Genomic DNA, 17,057 nt, shown 5'->3' with positions numbered 1-17,057 from the left:
GATTAGGAAGCTTATGCAACACTGCTTTCAAGATGTCACTAGCTCAGATAAAAAAGCCAGCCAGGATGTTCCATTTCTTGCAGAACTGCAGGTGCTGTGTTTTACTGCTATTAACCCCAGGCCTATCTGCTGCCCCAAATTCACATCTATGCTTCTGCCATGTATGAATTGGCTGAAGTGCAGAGCCCTTCGTTCCCACACATTCAAGGTTGATGACTGCCAGGTGATACAATGTGACAGGACTTTTCACCCACAAATGAACTGCAGGGCATCTTCATCAGTGGGCGAGGCAGCTCCAATAACTGGGTTACAGCGTAAGGAGAGAGACTCAAATGGAGCAGAACATTCATCATACAAGAAATGTGTGATGCTACTCAGTCTAAAGCACCAAAGACATCCAACTAACACAGCAACTTTTCCCCCTAGTGGAAGCAGGATTTCTTTTAATTATCAGTTAAAGATGGTCTCAGCAGCATGTCAACAAGAATGGCAACCACTTCTAGCCCCCAGCATGGCTTCTTCCAGCTTCTTTTCCCTTTTCAAGTGCTGTGAAGCACAGCAGGACAGACAATGAAAAGGGAGTTGTTCTTGTTTGCAAATTGTGGTGTTAGGATGCTGCTGGTGATGGCTGTTTGCAGGCCCTATTGACAGACGTGCACCGAGCCAATCCCCCAGCTGCTGCCCCTGCTGCGGGAGGTGCCACATGCCCAGAGGCTCATGCAGAACCTGCTTGGGTAGCTCTGTCATCAGCTGCAGATGAGTCTGTGCTAGCAGTGAAAAAACAGTCCCTAGAAGGTCACCTGTCCTCAAATGCTGTCTCTCAAAGGACACCTGCTCTGCATCTTTTTCCCAAGCTGTGCCAAACTAAAAGGTTTGCTTGTGTCAAACACACAAAGCCTCATTCCCTCTCACCCTCTGGAAAAAAAATCCCCTTGGTTCAAGGCAACCAGCTTTTCCAAAGCCTTCAGTTCCTCTACCCACACCTGCAAAGCTATTATTTCTAACACTGCTGACACTCCTGACTGAAAAAGAAGGTAAATTTCCAAGCACAGACTGCATGACTCCCTCCTCTAGCAGAAAGGTTGTGCAAGACCTGCCCCAAGATCTGAAGAAGGGCTCCTTTGAGCAGAACCCCCCTTCTGCACTCAAGCCACAGCAGTTGGAAGACCATGGCTTTCCCCCACTCTGCACTCAAGCCACAGCAGTTGGAGGACCATGGCTTTTGCTGGTACTTTGAGAAATGTCATGCCTGGGACCCTGAGGCAGTGCTCCAAATCACTGGAGCAATAGAATCAGCTGAGGAATTAGATGTATCCAATTCAGTCACAGAGGGCCCTCTGTGTCAAGTCTCACTAGGGTAAGAAGTCTCAGGGATCTAAGATGAGCTACAGGCATGGTGCTGGATTGTCACAGCCCTTAAGTGATCGTACAGAGGAATGGGGGGGGGGGGTGGGGGGGTGGGAAATACACTGCTGCTTCACTGCTCAATTATGCTCAGATTATGATTCAAGACACTGGAATAAAAGCGATGTGGCTGCCCACCCAGAACACTCCTCTGTGGAGAAGGGATGGGGAAGAGATCCGGCAATGCAGATAAAGAAAGCTGAGCATTTACTCTGGCTGCTGATGGAAGAGAATAGCAAAGTACCAACCAGAATATCTGCTGCTTCTTTTGGACAAGAAGTTTCTGATCATCATTCCAAACCATTACAGTTTATCTGGGGATTTACTTTCTCCCTCTGTCCCCGTCCCCACCACTCCCTCCCCGAAAAAGAGAGGAATTTAAAGGAATTTAACCATCAGTGAAAATAGTGAAATCACAGCACAAAAGTGAGGGCCTGTGTGTGTTGTTTCTAAGGATAAGATCTGCCCTTTGCATGGCATTACTCATGCCCCAACAGCAGCCAGTGCAAAGGCACACAAGAACCAAGAAAAGGCTGGAGCTGCCCCTGCCCATCTGTGCAGGGAGAGCAGTGAATGATGCCAGTGGTGCAGGGTGCAGTGAAATGTTCAGATACTTCGGTAGCAAAGGGTGGACAGGTACTGCAGAGAGACAGATGGAGAAAGCCAGCTGATGCTTTCAGCTGAGACTGGAGTTTGGAGGTTCTCCCAACTGCAAGTCTTCTCACAGGCAAGAATCAGCCCATTTTTTTCTTCTATTCAGCCCCATACAGGAAGGTCCACCCCAGTTCATAGTGCATAACCTTTGTTGCCATTCCTTCACTTTTGTTGTCCTCATTTCTTAGTGTTTGCACCAAATATTTATTGTCACACAACAAAACAAGGAAGAGGAAACAGAGAAACTGATGCTGCACCTACAACTGCTGTCTTCTCTGGTCTGCAAAGGAAACTGACAAAAAAACCACAGAGGCTATTCCACAACCCAGAAAGGAAGGAAAAATTGTAAGTGTGAAGGGAATGCTATTTCCAAGGACACTGGTTTGTCCCTCTAACTGAACTCTGTTACCTGACAGCAATTTTAGTCATATTTTGTTTTTCAGTCAAGTACAGTAGACCTGATCCCTACAGAGACCACGAGTACTGCCTGAAGAGGACTTTTAAACAGAAGTCCTGCTGAGCTGAAAGCAAATGGTTGCTTTATTTCCCCTTTTATATATCTATCTACACACACACATATAAAGGCTCATCTGAAGAAGAGATTACATATTGCACAGGTTCTCAGACATTCCTCTCTTAAACTATATTGCTGATACTTAATAAAGAAAATGTAACCCTCCAAACCAGACCTGAAAATTCTGCTTAATTGGTTCAAATTCAGAGCTAAGACATGAATGTGGATCCTGTGATTCTATGTGAACTATGCAAAAGAAAATATTCTAATCTCTCAGCCTACTGGTATTTACTGTCTTGGTTGGTTGGCTCCCCTTTCAGGTAAGACTGGGACTATGTTGATGACATAGACTGTGCCCTAAATTCATCATACAATGAACAGCAAGTCCTGGGTCAACAAGACACTGCTGAATACAGGTCAGAAAGAACTTTCCTGCATCCCACACAATGAAGATATCTAGGGCCACATCATAATGTTCCTCTGAAGACAGCTGAAGGAAACTCCCCAGGCTCCAAAATTGATGAGTGGCTTCCCAGTGAGCACGTCAGAAAGGCACATTGAGACACGAATGCCTTTCATTCCTAAAAGACATGCCATCAAGTTCCTACCCAGCATCCAGTTGGCAGCTATTGTGTGCATCAAAAGAAGGCAAAGAGAAACCTCTCAAAACCTTTACATGGGTCAAGGGTGAAAAAATTAATCCTTCCTGGCCATGGTGCAGACATAGCCAACACAGCATGGGTGACTTTTGAGCCTTTCAGGAAACAGCAACTTGAGACAGTTTAAAAAATCCCAACAGAACAAAAAAAACCCCACCCAAAGTCTAAACATTCAAGCTTTTTTCACATCCACTGAAACCTACATACACCCACAGGTAAGGCAGTTCTAAGCAACATCTGAGATAGTCTTTTTCTCATTCTGGCTAGACTAAAACTCCTCCTCAGATCATGCAGATCTCTGCCAAGAGGAACCTGGCAGGCAGTGAAACACTGTCAGCAAGGCCAGACAAGCTTTGGAGGTCAGCAAGTCTCTCTGAAAGCTTCTAAAAATATTTCCCTCTCAAGGTGATTAATTTTTCCAAACCCAGGGAAGACACACAGCTCTTTAGAACCATTTGAGCCGCAGAGCTTTGCAAAGCTCTAGCAAATCAAGATTGCTCTCAGTGAACCCTCAGTCTGTCAGGAATGATGTTCAGTCCTGTGATGGACTGGGTCCTGAATTCCCACTTCTTACCACTGATGGGATTGTGTGACATTGTAGCTGTTCCTGGAACTCAGAGGCACTGCTGTGAAAACACTCACACCTCAGTTTGGCAAAAACCACCTTAAAATAGGAAAATCTTATTCCTTTTCTGGACACTTATTGTATCTCCTACCCAAGGATCCCAAATACGCTAGAAGCATCACCCAAGCACACACTCTGTTCAGTTTTCATACAAGAGTACACAAAGCAGGCAGGGAAAGCAAGGCACAGCACAGTGACAGCAAGGAATATACATAGAAAAATAATGTAAAAGGTAGGCATAACTTACAGGAGCTGCATTGTTTTTCACTGTGACACTTGGAGTTGTGGCTCGAAGTGCCCCGCTCACACCATGGTAGTACTTGAAGCAGATCTTTGTTTCAGCTGGAATGAAAAAGAAAAAAAGAGAGAGAATTCTGTCAGATTAGAAATGCCTAGGAGAAGCTACATGTCAGCTGTAGCTCAGAGCTTGCAGGCACAAGGCTGACAAGCAGTTGAACTGTGGGTGGTGTGTGCCAGGCTGCTTGCAATGACAGGACGCTTCCTGCCTCCAGTCTTCACCTTGGCCAGAGTGAAGAGTTTGGTTCCTGTGCCCAGAAAATTGGAACCCCCAACCCAAGCAGCAGTTACAGCAGACAGACCATAGAATACCTGATCAGCATCCTTCAGGTACATTCACAGGTTGCATGGGGGTGGAAGGGACCCTCAAAGGTCATCTTATTAAAGCCCCCTGCGGTGAGCAGGGACACCTCCAAGTAGATCAGGCTGCTCAGGGCCACATCATGTCTGATCTTGAATGTCTTCAGGGGCAGGGCCTCAACCATATGCCTGGGCAACCTGTTTCAGTACTTCACCACTGTCTTGACATACCAATTGCATTGCCCTTTTAATGCCGGCAACAAAATAAGCTAAATCAGTGCAGTTCTAACAAAAGATTATGCAATGTTGGAAGCTGAGAGCTTGGCCACAGATTACAGTGCTGTGATCTACTGTTTTGCACATCCCAAGGACAACTATGTAGTGACCCAGCCTGGAGGAGACTGAAGGGGGATCTCAATAATGCTGATCAATACTTAAAGGGCAAGTGTCAGGAGAATGGAGCCGGACTCTTCTTGGGTATCCAGCAACAGGACAAGAGGCAATGGACACAAACTGGAACACAGGAGGTACCACATAAACATAAGGGGAAAAAAATTCACTTTGAGGGTGTCTAGCACTGGACCAAGCTGCCCAGAAAGGTTGTGGAGTCTTGCTCTCTGGAGGCATTCAAAACTGGACATGTTCCTGTGTGATTTACTCCAGGTGATCCTGCTCTAGCAGGGGAGCTGATCAGAGATCCCTTCCAACCCCTGCCATTCTGTGAAAAGTGGCGAAGACTTCAAAAACATGGCCTTGAATTGCTTACATCCAGTTACACAAGGAAAAATAAATCCTGATTTGGTTTTTTGAAACACAAGTTTTAGGAGTAAAAAGCCTACACAGCTTTGAAATGTGACTTGGGAAATGAAAACCAAAGAGGTTATATTTCCAAGTAGCTCAAGCACTTCTCATTTCCAGGTGGCTTCTCAGCTCTCCTCCCTGAGGAGGTACCAGGGCCATGCACTCCCTCGATGAGAAGCACAGTGCCAGCACAGTTCATCTGCTGCCATATTTTTCATTCCCACAGCTCATTCTTCATCAGGCAAGCAGGTGCAGATTTCTGCTCACACCGTGGAAACACAACACGCCTCTCCCACTATATGCACAGACATGTATGTGTGCCCCTTTCACTACACAGCACTCCACAAGAAGTGGAACAGGCTCCAGGGTCCCTCAGCACCTTCACAAGGGGCTTTGTTGTCCATACTGGGGTTTAATTTGCAACTATGCCCTAAATAAACTTCTGCAAATTGAAGAGAATTACTGGAGGTTTCAGTGCAGCTGAGCAAGCCGCGCTGTTGTTGCACCTGGGAGCAGCGGTTGTTTTCTTTTGGCAGCAAAAACAAGCTGGATGAGCTTGCGGGACTGAAAAACTGCGAGTCCAGACTGACTTTCCCCGTTATAATTTTCACAACAGGACTTTTAACAGCTCAGCAGCTAACTTACTGGCTCACTGAGAAGACAGCAAAAGCTGAGGATATCACAATAGCTAAAACATGCAGTTCTCACTAATTATTCAAATCTTAATTTTCCTCTCCCTTGGAAATTTTTAGCTACAGTTTGAATGGGACACTGAGAGCTAGAATGAAGAGAAGGTTTTTGGGTTTGTTTTATTTTTATTAATTCAGGTAGTTAATGAAATGTAAGTTCAGGTACTAGCCTGTAGGACCATCTTCAGATCTCACAGTGGGAAATCTCACCACAGGTTGACAAGTATGTGGTAACTGGTTTCCTACCTTGGGAAACTATGACTGAAAAGAATCTATTCAATGAAACTAGAAGTACTAGACAGAGAGAACAGAAGGAGGAAAGAATATATCCTCATGCAAGTATTCTGGGTATTAGCATTGTTTTCAAGGAAGAGGGGTTACTAAGACTGAATATGTATTTGGAAAGAAGCAGGTGGGTATGGAAGACTCCTTTCAGCTTCACGCAGCTACTATTCCTAGTTCTTTAGCCTGGAGAAAAGAAAGTTCCAGGGAGATCTTTATAGTTGCCTTCCAGTACCTGAGGGTACCTATAAGAAAGCTGGGGAGGGACATTTTACATGGGCTTGTTCTGATAGGACAAGAGGGAACGACTTTAAGCCTGAGGATAGATTTAGGCTGAACAGCAGGAAGAAATTATTTACAGTGAGGGTGGTGAGTCACTGGAAAAGGTTGCCCAGGGAGGTTGCGGATGCCCACGCCCTGGAGGTGTTCAAGGCCAGGCTGGGTGAGGGCTTGCGCAACCTGATCTAGAGGAAGGTGATCCTACCCATGGCTGGGGTGTTGAAACTAGATGATCTTTAAGGTCCCTTCCAACCCAATCCAAACCATCCTATGATTCTACGATTCCAATTTAACTTTCAAACTGCCCTCACAGAGCTGCAAATTGGGAAGACAGCAGCCCAGAGAATGCAAGTGTCACACCCAACTCAAAACAGTGGCAGAGGTGATGTCATTCATCAGGCAGCATTTGAGTCGGTGATTTAAGAATATCCAAAGTTTAATTCTGAGAGCTGACCTGATAGCAAAAAGTCTTATAGAGGCTTCACAGCTTGAAAAATTGCTCTAGAAACACCAAGGGAAGAACATGTTTGTTATTCTAGATTCCACCTCCCTCCCTTTTCCACTCATCTTTTTCAGGTCAAAAAGATTAAGAAAATGGCCATATATTTATAAGTAAGTACACACACGCAAACTTCAACAAGTACAAAGCTTGCAACATTACACATGCTATCTTTATGTGCAAAAAAGCCACTCTGACCCTAACTGGAGTTCTTTTGCCTGAGAGTTATTCTAAATAATATTGCTGGTGCCATCTTTGTCACTTAAGCGGAGTCCTAACATTTTAATCTTCAGAAGATTGGTTTTGTATTTCTGAATCACCTCTGAGACAGTTCCAAAACAGATGCAGACATTTGCTGGCTTAGTACCACTGCCTCTGCAGATGAGCAGAAAGCCATTAAGCATAAGCAAGACAGCAATATAAATTAACTTGAATGTTATCCAGCTGGCATTTGGATGTGAAATGTAGTTGCAAGGGGTGTTTGCCTTGTAGTCTTGTAGATTAACTTGTTGTGGAATAAAGGAGACCATTGAACTCTGTCCTGCTGCTCTTGCTCCATGGCACAGTGCACAGGTCAGGAGCAGGTGTTGTCCAGTTAATCTCCAGTTATAAATACAGACATGCCATTGTTATTTTCATCTCATTAATTAAAAGTAGGAGCTCACCAGATCAAGTAATGAAGTTATAACGTTAAAGTGAGGGAGTATAGAGGTTAATTTCTCCTTTCAATTAGCATAAATGTCAGTTAAACTGGTAAACCTTCCAGGAGACAAGATGTTCAAAGATGCTCAGAAGCAGTCATGCCTGTGACAGTTACCAAACTACCTGGCCACTTTCACAGACCACGAACAAAAGAGCATGATGTTCCCTTTGCATTAGGCATGCTATCTCCATTATACCATGGCTGTGTTAAAGCCTTCCACTGCACTGATATCAACAAAACAGTTACCAGTTGTATGCTCAAACCCACTGCTGTAACCATCACAGGTGCAGAAAACACAGCTTCCCGAAAGCAAGGTACCCAAAGCAGGGTAATGAGAGCTGGGACACAAGAGAGGTCATTCTGTTTTGCTCCTCACACCACAGTCCACCAACATCTCTGTGAGCCACACAGGGGGAAGGTTCACAGGGAACAGAGAAGAGCTGGGATGTAGCCCATCCCCAGGCACCACAGAGACTCCTCCTTGTCCAGAGGAAAACCATGAAGTTCAAATTTTACTAGAGAACAACCCTGCCATGGAACACCATCCTTCTCACAAGGCAAAAAAATCCAGTCAGCAGAAAACTTCTCTACCAAAGCTCTCAAAGCTCTGAGTTATCTCAATTATCAAACCAGATTTGCAGATTAACTGGAAAATTAATTAACCAGCTGAATATTACTCTTCTAGGCAATATTCTATGCTGCCTCCACAATCACCTACCCTTTGAAAACACCCTACACCTCTTTACTAAATGGAAATAAGAGGAGGTCAGACTTGGCGTGGCTCTGGGCAGTCTGATCTAGTTGGAGGTGTCCCTGCTCACTACAGTGGGGTTGGACAAGATGATCTTTGAGGATCCTTTCCAATCTGATGCAGTCTGTGAATCTGTGAGATTAAATCTATTAGAGTCTGCTGAGGAATTGTGGCTAGAGATCGTGAAAGCTGAAAGCTCTAAGACACCTAAGAGGTATTGTCATTCTTCCCCCATTCTTCTTTCCCGTTGGTGTTATTACTCCTGTTGGGTTATTTGATACCCTTTCCATTAAAAACACTGCCATTCCTCCTCATCTTCCTCATTCCTTCAGTTGTTGAAACTGCCCTAAGTCTCTTCTCAAAAGTTCACTTGCTCTTAAAACCCTCTGCTCCTCACTTACTAAGGCTAGTCTGGTCTCAGAGGCTTAGCTTGTACTAAAAGGTGGATTTATTCTCTCAAATATATAAAGCAGCCCTGCCAAGAATAGGCAGTTTTCCTTGTTAAAATGACAAAAAATCCCAACTATCCTAATGAGTATTTCAAAGAAAGACTAAATTATATTCCTTGGGGGAGGCAGGAAGTGTCAGCTGGTGTTTTATAGGAGTGATAAACCTGAGGCAGTTCCACAATCTGGTTGGAATTTACAGCAACGATACTTTATGTTTCAATTAAACGGCTGAGGTGACTAGGCATTAGCTAAGCATTTCTCAGCACTGAACAACCTCCCAGGAAAGCAATGCCAGTGTTAAAAACTGAGTCATTTCTGATCAATTCAGTCCATTACTAAAAGATCTGTTGTTGCTCTTTTGGGCAAACACTGTGCATAAAAAATGAGAGGTGTCAAAAACCGGTAACGAAAAGGTAGCTGCCTTTGGTAAGTGGGTGGGCACCAAGTGAACTAATCCAAGCATGAAACAATTAAGTGATGAGTCATAAAGTTTGCCCTAGAGAGGACCCAGAAATGTAATAAACAACATATGATACTGGGCTATAATCAGATTGCTACAGGTCTATCTTGAATTCAACCAGCCACAGTGATCTCTGGAAGTGGAGACAGATGGTGTCGAAGTGGAGGTAGGGAATCAATGCAGGGGATGACAATACAATGGGGAAACTGGGAGAGGCCTATGAAAAAAAAAAAGGACAAGGAATTGTAATGGGAAACCAATACAGAGGGAGATTAAAGACAGTTTACATGAGGTGTTGCAGTACTGGAATTGAGTAAGCAACAGCACCAATGTCAAAGCTGAGGGAAGGAGAAGACTGAGATTAGAAGAGCAGGACAGGAGAGAACAACTTGAACTGCCTAAATGAGACTACATGAGAAGAAAGCAGGGAAAAAGAAACAAGGAAAGGAGGGAGAGAGTAAGAAAGTCAAAGAAAGAGAAAAGTTTCCTTTCACTGAGATCTTTGTGAAGCACATGTATGAACTTTATCAGAGTCTACCCGTGCAACTTGGTGCACAGGCGTAAATCCTGTCCACCTCCCAAACCTGACCACCCTTCTCCATCTGCTGATGCCTCCAGCAGCCATCTCCTGCTTCTGAATACCCCTGGAATTCAGAAGAGCAGGTAAACTGTGCAACCCATAGAGTCCAAACCCAGCCCCCCTGCATCAGCACGAGCCTTTCACTAGGCATCAACAGTTTTTTGTAAGTAGTAAGTAGTTTTTCCTGCCCTGTCAGCAGAGAATTAAGACATAAAAGTTCAAGTCTAATTTGTGCTTCCAGCATCAATACACAGTACTGTTTATTTCAGTCAGTCATGCCTGTTGCTGCTCCATGCAAACAGCAGCTCTTATGTCTGTGCTCTGTCAGAAAAACTGTTCCAGAAATGGCCTGGCCAAGATGCAACGGTGACACTACAGCCACCAAGCTGGTCTGCTCCTCAGCCACCTCTGGACTCTCTATTTCCTCAAGCTGTCCACCACATCTGCTCACAGTATTTGTTTACAATCACAACCACTTAGAGCTTTCCTTAAGACACCTCAGGTTTTGGACAACTAACAGTTTAAAACCAAGCAAACAAGGCCTAAACAGATGTGTTCCTTTAATCCCAGTTGTGGAATTGCTTCCAATTTTCTGGTGACTTTCTCCTTGCCCTGCTGTAAAACATGCATAAAGATGTGAGCAGACTTAAGGGACATCTTTTGAAAAACCATGAGATAGAAGGTTTTAAAATCTCAGATTTTCATAATGCTTCCAGGCAAGAAAGAAAAATGTACCTGGAGACAGAAGTAAGGCTGACCAGTACTTACCAAAAATACCAGACATAAACCTTTGCAAGGAAACTTTAACAGCTCAAAGCCAACAACCAGAAATCTTCTAATCAGGATTAAATTCAAGACAAAAATCCAAACTTGTCAAGATGCAGAAATGCACAGTTAGAATATTCAATTAACCTTAATTCCACAACAATAAATACTGTATTTCAGGGGTTGTAGTTCCATTGGACACTGAAGAACAGATTAGATAATCACAGTCATTTTTTTTCAGCATTCTGGTCTGTATCAGGAATACTGTGACCAGCAGGAGTAGGGAAGGGATCCTGACCTTGTACTCAGCACAGGCGAGGCCACACCTCAAATACCGGGTTCAGTTTCAGGCCACTCACTACAGGAAAGACACTGAGGTGCTAGAGTATGTCCAGAGTAGGGCAACAAAGCTGTTGAAGGGTCTAGAGAACAGGTCTGGTGAGTGGCTGAGAGAACTGGGAACCTGAAAGGAGGTGGGGATCGGTTTCCTCTCCCCAGTATCAGGTGACAGAATGAGAGGAAATGGCATGCAAGTGGTCAGGCACTGGAACAGACTGCCCAGGGAGGTGGTAGAGCCACCATCCCTGGAAGTGTTCAAGAATCATGTAAACATGGCACTTGGGGATATGGTTTAATGGTCATGGTGGTATTAGGTCAATGGTTGGAGTGGATCTTAGAGGTCTTTTCCAAGCAAAACAATTCTTGATTCTATGATGTACAGATGGTGTATGTTCAGACTGTTATTGCTTCACAAGAGCTACACATTCAGGGTTGGACTTACTTCCTCTGGAAGAAGAGAGTTGATGATTATCATTTATTATATCATTGATTCCTTGTTCTGTTGTTGGTTTTGATCTGTGGATAGTCTCTGCTATTGATTTTCTTTTTTATTTCCTTTGTTTGATAATTAGATTCAGCAGCTAGCTGCCTCCAAACACCACAAGAGTAGTACAGCACATTAGTACACTCAGCACTAATGTGGAACAAATCCTTATAGTCAGTGGGCCACTCTCCTCTCTCCTAGCTTCACTTGTCTGAACCCTCGGTTTTGCAGGCTCCATGGCACTTTGATTTTAGGTCTAGTTTTGTATAATCCACTTCTATTACAAAATCACAGGATGCCACGTTGGAAGGGACCCTGAGGGTTATCTGGTCCAACCCTTCTTGATGATAGTGTAGTTGAAACGAGATGGCCCAGCACCCCGTCAAGCTGAGTCATAAAACTGTCCAGTGTAGGGGAATCCACTGCTTCCCTAGCAAGATGATTCCAACATCTGGCAGTTCTCATGGGAAAACATTTTTTTTTTGGAGTCCAATGGGAATCTCCCCAGCAGTAACTTGGTACTTATCACCCCCTATCTTTTCTGTGGGAGTCCTTATAAAAAGGGAACCTCCATCTTCCTGATAGCCACCCTTTACGTACTGGTCCATGGTAATAAGGACTGCCCTAAGCCGCCTCTTCTCAAGGCTGAACAAAGCCAGTTGTCTCAGCTATTACCATACTGTTCACATGAAATGACACACATCTGCTTACCCATGGCTGCCCTGGGATTAATTATCATTGTTCAGAATTTGTTTCAAGTGTAGATTCCTGAAAATAAGACAAATCAGAATCACGCCGATTTCTGACTGCTGAAAATAACGGTATCCAGGAGTTCCTGCTACAGCAGAAACACAACAAAGTGGTTCTGTAAGATGCCATTCAGGAAGAACACAGAGATGTAATTTCAACAGGCTGCTGCTTACGTGCTATCCTCATAAAAACTGTCCTATTGGCAAGATTCATTACTGAGGAATGCGAGCAGCTGGAATGGCTGTGTGCTTATACATTCATTTCCAGCACTTGTCTGTATTTCTCCAGACAGGCAAGACAATCTAGCACTGCTGATTACTAAAGTTGCTTGACGTTTTTCATTATAAACCTTGTTTCCAGTTGCTTATATGTTTTCAAAGATATATACATTTGTAGTAACATTTGCATGCTGCATGGCCGCCTCAGATCTACAGAGATGCGCAGCAAGAAAATTTCCTGCAGAACAGTGAAACTGTGAGGGTAAGGGAAAATCTTTTCAAGATTTCTGAAGACCTTTTATTCCCTTCCATGATAATATTGAGAAATTACTATACTAAGCATGTATCTTTTGCTCTTCCTGTAAAAGGGCATTAAAATTCAGCTAACTTAGAAGTCTCTGCAAAAAAAATTGTTTGATGTGCTCATTTGAGACATCTTTGATTTTACCATCTAAATGCCCAGCAAATCCTGCCTGTGCTGAGCATGTTGTGGACTGGTCTTAAGAAAAGATTTTTTTTTCTGCAATACAGATCTAAGCTTTTCCTGGCTGTACCACGTCTGGGTGCCTCTCCTAGGTGCCTGAGGACTGTATCCCTGAGATCACCCCACTCTGCCAAGTAGCATGGAAAAAAAGAACATGAATCCACTGCCAGTTTGCCCCTGTTGAAGAAAGAGATGAAGGCAGCTGGAAGTATCAAGGAGCATGAGGATGGAGAAATAAAAGCCAGGACAAAATCAGGTACAATGGTGAAGAAATAAAACCCATGTAAATTGTGGTGGTCATAGACTTGAGTAAAGAAGAATTGTGGGAGAGCAGGGTGCAGAGCATTGTTTCAGTCTTGCTAGGACAGACAAGCACTGCCAACCACCTTCATCGTGGGAAGGTAGTGCACATACTGAGGGACTTGGACTCAAGCTCCCAGTTAGGCAAACACAGAGAGATGGCAGTGGGGTTTCTGGCCAGTCAGTTGGCCCAAATTCTGTCCGGGTGAGCAGGGGTTGGAACACATTAAAATCTACAGCCATCCCGTGGCCCTTGTGAAAGTCCGGAGTCCAGTTTACAGTGGACAAAAGCCTGCAATGGGCATCAAAGTGTCCATTAAACCTGGCATTCAGGCTGCAACCAGAGTTGAGGCAGAGTAAAGCAAAGCAAAGCTTCTGCAAGAAAGGTCAGTGGAAGGATGCCACTGCCCAGCCAGTAGCTAAAGATGCTAAATATCTTTAACAAAAAGGTGTTTTAGCCCTTATGTAGCTAGAAACAGAATCTGCAGTTTGCTCTGGGGCATATTCTTCAACTATTACCCACTTCTTACATTTTAATGTATAATATGAGTAATGAAATTGAAATTGGGTTTGCTGAAACATCTCACATCCTTGGAAATAATCATTTCCCCCTAAAATTATATTCGGAAATGTGAGATGGGGGGAAGGAAAAGAAAGGACTCAGGCTTACCACTCCTGGCTCTGAGTCATCTCTCATGCCATTGAAATCAACAGAACTATTTGCTCCATATTCATAAAGCCAGCAGGATCCAGCCTACAATAGGCAAGAATTTTATTTGCTTATATTTACACCAAACAGTGCTATCTCCTCTGTGGCTTTGGACTGCTATAAAGACAGACACCCATCTGAGTGAATGCTGGGGATGGCGGAGGGAAATGGGGTTGTAACAACTTGCCTGTCTTTCATCAGAAGGAGGAAAAGCTGTTTGAGAGGCACCTTTTGGTCACTGCAAACAGCAAATTATAAGGGCTGCATTAAAAATGAGACTTTAATGAAATTCCAAAGCCTACAGGCGTGTAATGTTTTTATGTAAATCAGCTTCACGATGAGTTTTTTTACCAGGAGCAGTAGCAAGTGTGCAATTTATTGGAGAAAAACTTGAAATCATCAAAGCATTTTTAACTGTGTGATAGTCGAGTCCATAATAACTGGAAACCATGCCTAAAGTTTGCTCTCTGATCCTAAGCACTCAAGCACATTGAATGAAAAACACCATTGCAGGCAAAATCAAACATGTTTCGTCTGTTTATCAGGGAGATGATCCAAACCGTCTCCTGAAAACGCCTCAATGACATCAGACTAAGTATGTTAGACAGCAGTTTTGTTTTAAAACTGGTTACAATGGACCTGACAGTTAGCAAAATTGGGTAGTAGAAAACATCTATGCTTGCAGTAGGCTTGCAATGAGCCTTACCTGCTAAGCTGAAAGCCATCTGTTTCACTGTGTGCGTGGCCCCTTAGCTACGTCACAGACACCAACAATATTCAGGAAAAGAATCTGAAGTGGAGAGGGAGTGCCTGGCTGTGTTCTCACTGACGCCAATAAGAACTATTTCACAGCATAAACAGAAATTAAATACACAGAGATACCCCAGAGCTTTGTTCTGAGCATCAGCAGAGGTGCTGTGACTCAGGAATGACAGAGAAAGCTATAAACTCAAAACTATACAATAGCTCAAGGCTCCATGAAAGAGGAGGGACAGGAAGAGCAGGGGACCCCTCTCCTCTCTTTAAGTGGTACTCTCAGATGAAGCAAGCTCTGACTCCCTCTGTCACAATGTATTCTTTAAGTGTCCAGATACTATGTCTGTCCCACGCTGTCTCCCAGAGCAGATGCCTATGAACCATCAGCTCCTTGCTTTTATCAGGGCAATAGCAGTTAAAAGTCTTAATTAAATACATATGACTATATTATGCCTTCAGGCACAGCCATGAGCAAGATAACACATGAACTTCAGAAGCCAAGTACCTCAAACACAGTCCTCTACATCACAATGTTTTTATTCCCCTTGATCTCAAAACATAGGTGGACCTGGAATTGCTTTGGATTTATGGGAGCAGAAAATTACACCAGCCTGATGATCAATCATTAGTACTTAGGAAGGTGTAAATCATAACTTTATCTGGAGCCTGTTTTCTGAAGGGGAAGGACAGCATGAAAAGGAACACTTTGCAACTCCAAATCCAGCCAAGTACTGAAATTAGGGAGGATTCATTTTTTCATTTACATTAGTAGCAGTTTAATTCAAGACACTTGCTACAGCACTTCTTGAGCTGCTCTTTAATCATGTGTTTGATAACCATAACTGAATGTCACTTCAGAAACAGAACATTCACTTGAGTCAATCTTTTAAGTTTTTTTATCCTCCAAGAAGATGACCTTCGGAGACATTAGTGCTAAAACCAGCCACAGACTCACAGAGTAATAGACTGGTTTGGGTTGGAAGACACCTGAGATCATTTGCTTCCAAACCCCTGTCATGGGCAGGGACACCTTCCACAAGACCAGGTTGCTCAAGGCTTCATTCAGCCTGTCCCTGAATACTTCCTTGGAGGGGGCACTCAGATGTTACAACTCACTCAACAATTCTTTAGAACTAAGAAGTGGCTAAAGAAGCTGCTTTGCTGTTGGCATCCATCATGGACCTCACCACACTCCCAGCTCCCTTTACACATTACATCCTTTCTCCTGTTACTCTGCACCTCTCCCAGTCAGAAGCCAAATCTATTCACATTGTCACTGCTAAGCTCCTTTCAGTCTCTACCACACATTACAACAACAGCTTTTGTGTTTAGCAGCCACGCTGTGCAGTATCAAACTCAGTGTGCACTCTGAATGTTACAGACAGTCAAGTGTGTGCCATGCAGTACAGAAAAAGTCTTGTGATTAAGTCTTCGGGCAACAAGACATGAATATTATCAAGAAAATATTCTTTGCAAAAAAGAAGCTAAGAGCTTAACACTGTTACTTACAATACCCCTAGAAGGGCTGCTTTTCTTTCTTTAATATCTTTACCACCCTTGAGAATCAAAATGCACACATTCCTTCTATCTACTGCACATCTAAAGGTATTCTTAGCCTAATATTTCCATGACAACGGAGCAAGAAATGGTCAATTGGAGAAGATGGCTGAATGAAAATTTAGATTGCTTGTAGAAGCAGCTTCCTACTGCTCAATTGTTTCAGTTACACACTACACTAAGTGCATTATTGTTTCTAATTGTTAAACAAAAAAAAATATTTGGAGCGATTAAGATACTTACAGATCATAGAATCATAGAAGGGTTTGAGTTGGAAGGGGTGTTGATGATTATATAGTTTCAACTCCCCCTGCCAAGGGCAGGGACACCTTCCACTAGACCAGGTTGCTCAAGGCTTCATCCAGCCTGGCCTTGCATGCCTCCAGGGAGGGGGCATCCACGATCTTCTTAGACAACCTTTTCCAGTGTCTCACCACCTTCATTACAAAGACATACAGTAAAGACTGCTCTCTGCTGTTATAGTATGAAGACCCTAATACAAGTAAAAGGAGGCAGCCAAATGTTGCTTTAGAAGAAGTAAGAGCTCACAGAGAAAAGAAAGAAGAGTAGTGGTGCTCTTAGGCAATTGGTAATAGGCTACATGTACTAAGAATGCAGTGGGAAGTATGATGACTCAGTCTTTGCTTTCCTGATTCCACAACAGAGCAGAACTATCTGCAGACAATTTTGGAAGAGAATCGTTAGAAAGACCAAAACAAAGGCCAGCATTCCAGGCAGTGCCATAAAAG

At 43.6% G+C, this 17,057-nt stretch overlaps 1 protein-coding gene across 6 annotated transcripts in view; it reads right to left on the bottom strand.

Annotated features, from left to right (window-relative positions):
- HECW1 (HECT, C2 and WW domain containing E3 ubiquitin protein ligase 1) overlaps positions 1–17,057 on the bottom strand; it is a 290,701-nt gene that overhangs the window by 134,834 nt on the left and 138,810 nt on the right. For all 6 annotated transcript variants that reach the window (XM_054160975.1, XM_054160974.1, XM_054160972.1 and 3 more), the window contains one exon: positions 4,104–4,198. In XM_054160975.1, the coding sequence (XP_054016950.1) occupies positions 4,104–4,198 (95 nt within the window). The remainder of the gene's footprint in view (positions 1–4,103; positions 4,199–17,057) is intronic.

The sequence above is a fragment of the Dryobates pubescens genome, chromosome 4 (assembly GCF_014839835.1).
Source record: "Dryobates pubescens isolate bDryPub1 chromosome 4, bDryPub1.pri, whole genome shotgun sequence".
Classification (NCBI taxonomy): domain Eukaryota; kingdom Metazoa; phylum Chordata; class Aves; order Piciformes; family Picidae; genus Dryobates; species Dryobates pubescens.
Note: the sequence above shows the minus strand (reverse complement) of the source record. Positions and strands in the feature narration are given on the sequence as shown.